A 7551-nucleotide genomic window follows, 5' to 3' on the forward strand; every position below is an offset into this window, starting at 1 on the left:
CACTCGTCTGGCAGCCCCATATCTCCATATCCTTTCTTCCTTTGGATAATGTGGCCCAAATATCGGAGGTGTGACATCACATTTTATCTCAGCGCGACCTTCCTTCCCGTTTCATTTTTTTTCTGAACACTTTTTGTCACATTAGCAGAGGCTCAAACATTGAAGATGGCCACATGTGGTAGCTGCACACTCTGGTTTTTTTCTTTTGTGGACCCGAACCTTCTAATAAATTATTCATATTTTGGGTTTGGACCTCATTTTAAGTGTCTTTTGCATTTTTGTTGAAAACATTCACATGACAACACAACATCCGTCTTTTCTTCTCTCCAGGGATCGTTTCCAAGTCCTTCGAGTGTCGTCTGAAGGGTCAGGGGGCGGCGTACGTTGAATCCGATGCCACAGACCCCCAAGTGGGGAATAAGGCCGAGGAAGGCGGCCACGACGAGCCTGTCCAGCAGGTCATCATCATCCAAGGCTACAGCGATGGGGAGGTGGCCATCGATCAGGCTCTGGAGGAGTCCGCCGCCGCCACCCTGCAGACGCTCGCCATGGCAGGCCAGGTGGCGGAGGTGCTCCACATCACTGAAGACGGGCAAGTCATCGCCTCGGGGAGAGAGGTGGCGTCCGCGGGCACCCACCTGGCCGGAGGCGGTGCCCAGTACGTGGTGCTGGAATCTGGGGAGGTGAGAGGAGGCCTGCAGGCGGTGAGAGACGGCGTCGTGGCCGCCGCCACCGGCCAGGGCCACGTCGTGGCGGAGTCGTCCACGGCCCTGGACGCTCTGCTCAACGCCGTCAGCGAAATGGGCCACCAGGAGGAGGTGCAGAGCGAGGCGACCGTCGTCCGCGAGGCGCTGACGGCGGAGCTGGTGGAAGCTGCTCAGAAGGAAGTGAAGGACGAGGAGGAGCAGACGGAGGTGCAGGTCATCCACCAGGGCAGCCAGCAGGAGATGCAGGAGGTGCTGCACCTGGCCGCCTCCCAGATGATGAAGGAAGGCCTCACCCAGGTCATCGTCAACGACGAGGGGACCCACTACATCGTGACGGAGCTGGACAACTGCACCCTGCAGGTGGAGGGCGAAGTCTACGCAGAGCCGGAGGCCAGGGAGGGGGAGGGGCAGCAGGTGGAGGCGCAGCCTGGAGGGGAGATGGTGGTCTACCTGGACGGAGCCAATCACAACATCGTTCTGGAGGGCTGAAGGAAAGAGGAGCGTTTGTCGCTCAGACTGAGTTTAATTCCTCTAAAGCTTCCACTCAGCCACTGAATCTCTGCCAGTTGTTCTCCCTTCTTGTCATCTCTCTTTTTATCCCCCTCTCCTCCATCTTTGGCTTCTCTGGGGCTTCGCTAAATACAGGCGAAGCATCATTTATTAATAAATACAGAGACTGAAAAAGCTTCTTTTTGTTCACTTCCATCCTTCCAGGTTGATGCATTTACACGAGCTGAAGACTGATGGTGGAGTTTTGTCTTTAGAAACGCTTGAAGAGGGGGATTATTAAAGAAAACGTGCATTCTGTTCCAGATTTCCTCATTAATGCTTCTATCACTCTGCTTCTGATTATTTGTTCTCGTATGCAAAACATGATTTCTCTTCAGGTTTAAGACCTGATTTAAGGTGATGCGTTCAGGACCTCCAGCCATGTGGTTTTGGTGCATTCATGTAATCCGGGACATTTCAGCTGCCTCACATCGGTACTTTAAAACAATCATGTGGTTCCTGTCTGTTTTAAAAGAAAACAAACAAACGAAACAGGTTTGAGATGAAGGTAATGTAAATCGATTTCGGTAATAAAGAGTTTTTACTGTCGTGTTCACCGCCGTGTTCTCTATCAATAACTGTATTTCCGGTGCCGCGGTAACATGTTCAATACGGCTGCAGCGTGCGCGCGCGCGCGTGGATGGATGGCTGCCATCATGCGGGCTGATCACCGACGCAGTCATTATCATCACCATCATCATTATCGCCATCGTGATCACTGTCAGCCCTAATCGTCAGCCCCTCTTCTCTACCCCATCAGCCTCATCCTGTTCATCGCACACAGCCCCCCCAGCAGCATTCAGCACTGGAGGGAGAATCAATATTCATTTAGGTCCTTACACAGGCCGACCATGAACGCGGCCCGCTCACATGCACGGGGGGGGGGTGTTGAGAGAGGCAACAGCCGACTGATGTCCGTCTGCAGCAGCACGATGCGTTCAAGAACCCTCGTTCCACTCAGGCTCCGGTCAACAGCCCGTAAACGCGACCAGAACCTCTGTGTCACTTCCTGAGGAAACGCACTAAAATCTGGGTTGTTTGGGAGTGAATCTGAGGGTTTGGGGTGTGTTAACCTGAGCTGTGGCGGCATTAACGTGGTGTGTGTGTGTGTGTGTCAGAGTCAGAGAGAGGGGCTGTTTGTTTGCTCTCAGTAGGAATGTCCATCTGCACATTTTTCCACACGTCTGTCCGGCCGCCTGTGTCCTGCCTCGTGCGCATCTCGCCCCCCCCCCCCCACCGAGCGTCTCCCTAATCTGGGGGCTGGAGGCTCGTTATTAACTGAGCGGGCCGCTCGCGTGACACGGAGGAGAGGGAAATTAGCAGCTGTCAGCCGGTGATGAGTTCATTTCCTGACAGGCCTCAACAGTCCTGCTGCAGACGACCGGACGGCTGATGGAAACCTGCTGCTGGGCCTTAATTGGTGAGCCGGAAAAAGGCCCGTGTGTGTGTGTGTGTGTGTGTGTGTGTGGAGGGGCACAGTACTAGAAGAGTGGGAGAGGTCTGTTAATGTTCTGCAACACTCACAATGTGGCCATTGTAAACGGATCTTTTCATTTGACTTCTAAGCGTTAATCAGAAGTGGTTCTGGTGGTTCGGCCCGCTGGGTGGTTCTTCAGTCACCGATCAATATTTAGAATCAAGATTGTTGCTAGGCGCTTTCCAGAATCCCAGGGCCTGGACCCCCAACAAGCAACAGTGGCAAGGAGAAACTCCCCTTTAACAGGACGGAACCTTGAGCAGGACCAGGCTCATGTAGGGGGACCCTCCTGCTGATGGGGGGTCTGGGAGAGAGGGGGGGTGGGGGGGGGGCAGGTAGAGGAGAGGATGGGCAGAGATCAGGGAAATGCATTAATTATAAGCTGTTAGTATAAGAGTTGAGTGGGTCAGTGGGGTCAGAGGTCAGCAGGTCATCACACAACTATGAAGTTGATTATACCTGTAGATAGATACATGGGGGGGGGGGGGGGGGGACTCATCCAGGGTGTCCCCTCCCCGAGAGGGATAAAGCGGTTAAACAGAGGAGACGACTTAATCAGAGGCCACTCTCTTGGTGCTACTTCCTGCGCCGCCTTCCGCAGGGGGCGGAGCCAGAAGCCCAACTACTCAGGTGCTGGGGGGGGGGGTCAGGAGGTCAAAGGTCTCAGTGCAGCCTGAAGAGGCCTTGAGTGAACCTCCTGTTTGAAACAATCAGCATTTTTATCATTTCTGTGTTTCACCTGTTCTGGGTGCTCGCATGAAACTGCTAATGATCCTGCTTCTGCTAACGAGTGTCCAGGTGGTCTCCTCTGATTGTGCCCATTGTTTCCACCTGTTCCTCCTCACCTGCCCCTGCTTGCCCCCCCCTTCCCCCCTGTTTAAGCTGTTCTCACTCCTCTCTCACTCTTCAGATCCTCACGTGTTACTCCTGTGTTCAGATCTCGTACCCTCGTGTCTTTCACGGTGAAACTTGTGTCAGTTCTTCAGTTCCTTTTAATTAAACTTCAGTTCTCGGGTTCTTTTGTTGCCTATTCTGTTTGTTCTGCCATGAACTAAAGAAAAAACAACCCTCGTGTGTGTTTGGGTCCTAACTCGGCCTCCGGTGCCGCCGGTGGCTCAGGCTCCGCGGAGAGCCGCCTTTTTTGCACGCCCGTGTTCCTCTTCATCTGTGGGAACGAGCGGAACAAAAGAAACACCAGTTTACTCAAGTTCCACACACACCTTTCATGTCAGGCTGTGTGATGGAGAGATACTGCGTGTTTTGGTCACACACACACACACACACACACGTGCTCACACCCACCCCTGGAACACTAACCCGCACCCTCTCCCCGGGGCAACTCTCATCACTCTCCTGGGGACAACTGAGAGGGGCAGCGTGGACGGGAGCCTCCCTCGCCCCCTCTGTTCCCTGAGTATGATAAATATGGCAATTCTGTTTAGTCGCCATCTATAGAAAACACATCAGCCGGGGGATCATTTCCTTAATGTCTCTGCTATTAGTTTTGCCTTCCCTTTGGCAGTATTAGCATGCGGCTTGATACGCTCTGCTAGCGTGCATGTGTGTGTCCTCGGGGCTCCAGGTACAATTCTATTAAACCCGACTTGTTTGTTTATTTCCTGTCTGCCTCTACGTGTCCGCCCCCCCCCACCCCCTTCCCCGGACCATGGGTCCTCCTCGTGCACGGACGCCAACGCTGACAGGCCACGTTTAGCCGCACGCTCGGTCGAAAACCGATGTTTCTGTCGCTGCGAATCGATAGCAGTTTGAGGTGGAGTGCCGGCGAAGCCGCGGTTCAGTTACGGTTCATCTCGTCCATGGGAGTTATTATGGGGGGGGCTGCGTGGCTCCTTTTCTTTTCTCTTACTTTTCCAATCTGGCTCTGCGTTTGTCTCTTTGATCACGTTAATCCCTGCCGAGCCCCCCCCACACACACACACACCCCAGCCTGCCAGCCACAGATTCATCTGCCACACACACCTCAGCGCCTGACAGAAATTGCCCCCCCCCCCAACAAGCTCTGGCCCCTTTTCTCAAAACAGATCAGATTAGCCTAGCACCATGAGGTACCGACGGTCTCAACCTTGTTTTGTATCGTTGGCCCTCGCAGCATCTGAAATGCGTGCACGGCCTCCTCGGCGCCGCTCCGCATTAGCGCGCCGCTCCGCATTAGCGCGCTGCTCTGTTTGAATAGCGGCTCTTCACTGTCAACCGGTGCTAACACCTTTCCGCGCGCAGCCATCTGCTTCGTGTCAGCACGGCTGCACACGGGTTAACTCTGTTGGTGCGCTCGCTTTAGCAAAACAAACAGCGCGGCGGTAGGGTGGGGGGTGGGGGGGGGCGGGATAGGTTTCCATGATGAAGAAAATATGTCAAAATAAGGCGAAGCTCGAATGTTTTACTTGGCAAAAAAAGTTGTGTCACTTCAGCGGTAAACTGAGCGCTGGCAGGATTGTGAGGACGCGGCGCCAGGTCCGAAAATAATGCAGAGAGCAAAACGTATATGGATCTGTTTATCCTCATTTGGGTTCACTTGACTCGCTCAGTTCACGGTTGCATCAGGTTTAGTCAACAGCAGGGAGCAACCAGCACAAGGCTAGCGCCATCGCTAACACCGTAGCCGCCAGGTTCTGTCCAGTCGTCCATTTCTCCCTATGACCGTGAAGCAGAAACGTATTCGATGGGAACATTTTGTCTTTAGTTTGACTGCTGTTTAAAAGCTTTAGCGCGCCGACCTGGCCGAGCTAATGAGCAGAAACTCTGCCCGATCATGCCAGCATCGCTAACAAATGTTGTGGGAGTCAGTCAAACAGCGGGAGACGTTTCCTCTGAGAGCAGCGTGGCGATTGTCTACCTCATCTACGTCGGCCACTCGTCTAATTTCGCTTCATTCCGATTCCAAAGATGCAGTAAAAACTGTATTTGTCACATGTTTGAGTGGAAAAAGCTGTTCGGTCCTTTAGCTGGTGGAGAAAAGCTCGTGTGGCTACAACAATGTGCTCAGTGATCCTGCGCTGCTAAAGATGGGATGCTTTTTGTAGTGGGCGGGGCCTGTCAGTGGAAAGGGCTCGTTTTATTGGCTAATCCCCTCGTTCCTGGGATGTGGTTGGTGGCTCAGCTAGCTTAAACAAGGAGCTGAGAGTTAGCCTTGGAGTACGAGGATTTACTCCTGATGCTAAACACCTCCGAGCCTGTTGTGATGTAGTGCGTTTTTTTCGAGGGGTTTTAGAGTTGGGTCGTAATTGCGCGGCGGTTCCTTGCGAGCCACCCCGGCCGTCTGCCTTTTAACCGTCTAGATGGCGAATTGAGCTCCGCATTTGTGAAGTGCAGCCCTGGGAGTCCCCTGGTGGCCCCGGCCTTGCTGTAACAAGCACGGGGGGCCCCTGTGGTAAGTGCTCTCTGGGGACCCCGGCTCTGATCCGGCCGTCCCCGGGGTCCTGTTAATTCCAGTTCTGCTCAAAGAGTCTCACCACTCTCCACTGCTCTCCTCCTCTCCTCCATCCCGTCCTGCCCCCCCCCCCTCCTTCCCATGTAGAGGGTGTCAACAGGAAACTCGGCCAGTCTCATTAAAGAGACGGTGGAGGTGGTGACGGTGACAGAGACACGGTGAGGTGCTTGGAGCCACAGTCGGTGAGCTAAACCTCGCTGACACACTGTTAGCATGAAAAGTGGAAACGGGACGGAATTCTGAGAGATTCCTGCAGGTTCTGGTCCCAGTCGGGTCCCAGTACTCTAAACATTACAACCACAGAGCCACAACGTGAAGAAGCGCCAAGAACCCAAATCAAGACTGAATATCCGTGGACGCTAAAGTGAAGTGGTTGTCCAGGAAGCCTCACCTTCATTCATCACAGAGCTCTTTGTTGGTACCACAGGTGGCTGATGGGTAAAAGCGAGGCCTTCTCCGGCGTCTGGCACTTCACGCAGCATGAAGGTTCTGATTTTCCCAGGTTTCAACGCTTGAGCCTCCATTAGTCCGGACAGGAGTGTCCTCCAAATGATCCATGAGACGTCCTCGCCATCATCTGGATCCTCCTGAAAGCTTTCCCTCCACCCTGCGCCCTCGCTGCCTCTCCACTCCCGGCCTTTGCCGGGGCTGGAGAGGGAGGAGGCGGGGGCTTGTGTGTGCAGTGGAGGGGGGGGACGGAGGGGGAAGAGGGGGTGCCCAGATCATGCCGGGCAACTCCGCAGGAGTGATAAGAGGGAATAAGCTGTCAGCGTGGGCGTGGGATGGGCCTTATTGTTCATATTTAGATGGGGAACAATGGAGGGGTGTCAGGCGCCTACAGCCCATAATCTGCTGATGCCGACCAAGTGTCAGTGTGATCCATGAGCGCCGACGCTCCGGAATCCTTAAGCAATCCCCCGTAGGAATGTCATGGGGGAGAGTACAAATGGGACAGCATCTGCCGGACTATAGATAGATAGGTGAGAGGATGGAAGGAGGGCAATGGAAAGAAGGAGGGAGGGGGAGGAGAGGAAGAGGAGGGGGGAGAGAGGAAGAGGAGGGGGGGGAAGGGGGGCAGAGGAGGAGTCCACATAAAAGGGACTTTAATGAAAGAAAGATGGAAGATATTATTTCCTTGCTAATTGTGCGGAGGGAAGCACCTGTGAGGAGAGATGGATGGCTGAGGGGTTTGGTGCTGCTGTTTGGTGTGGGTGTGTGTGTGTGGTGTGTGTGTGTGTGTGGGGGGGGGGGGGGTTGCCACCTGCAGGTGAGACAGGGAGGAGAATGGGCATCAGATTAGGAAGGAGCCCCCAGGAGCTTCTTCCCTCCACAATGGAGGCTTGGTTCCGGGCGAGGGGTTGCCCCCAAGG

The 7551-nt window shown here is 54.2% G+C and overlaps 1 protein-coding gene across 2 annotated transcripts in view; it reads left to right on the top strand.

Moving 5' to 3' along the window:
• Window positions 1-1812, top strand: part of znf407 (zinc finger protein 407) — a 104842-nt gene extending 103030 nt beyond the window's left edge. The window contains exon 11 of one of the 2 annotated variants that reach the window (XR_008952314.1): window positions 331-467. Coding sequence is in view for 1 of the 2 variants with exons in the window: in XM_057044922.1 (XP_056900902.1) it covers window positions 331-1196 (866 nt within the window). In the remaining variant the exon portion in view is untranslated. Of the gene's footprint in view, window positions 1-330 lie in introns of both variants that reach the window. The other variant, XM_057044922.1, reaches the window with a different exon arrangement.
• The last annotated feature ends 5739 nt before the right edge of the window (window positions 1813-7551 follow it).

The sequence above is a fragment of the Takifugu flavidus genome, chromosome 10 (genome assembly GCF_003711565.1).
Source record: "Takifugu flavidus isolate HTHZ2018 chromosome 10, ASM371156v2, whole genome shotgun sequence".
NCBI lineage: Eukaryota > Metazoa > Chordata > Actinopteri > Tetraodontiformes > Tetraodontidae > Takifugu > Takifugu flavidus.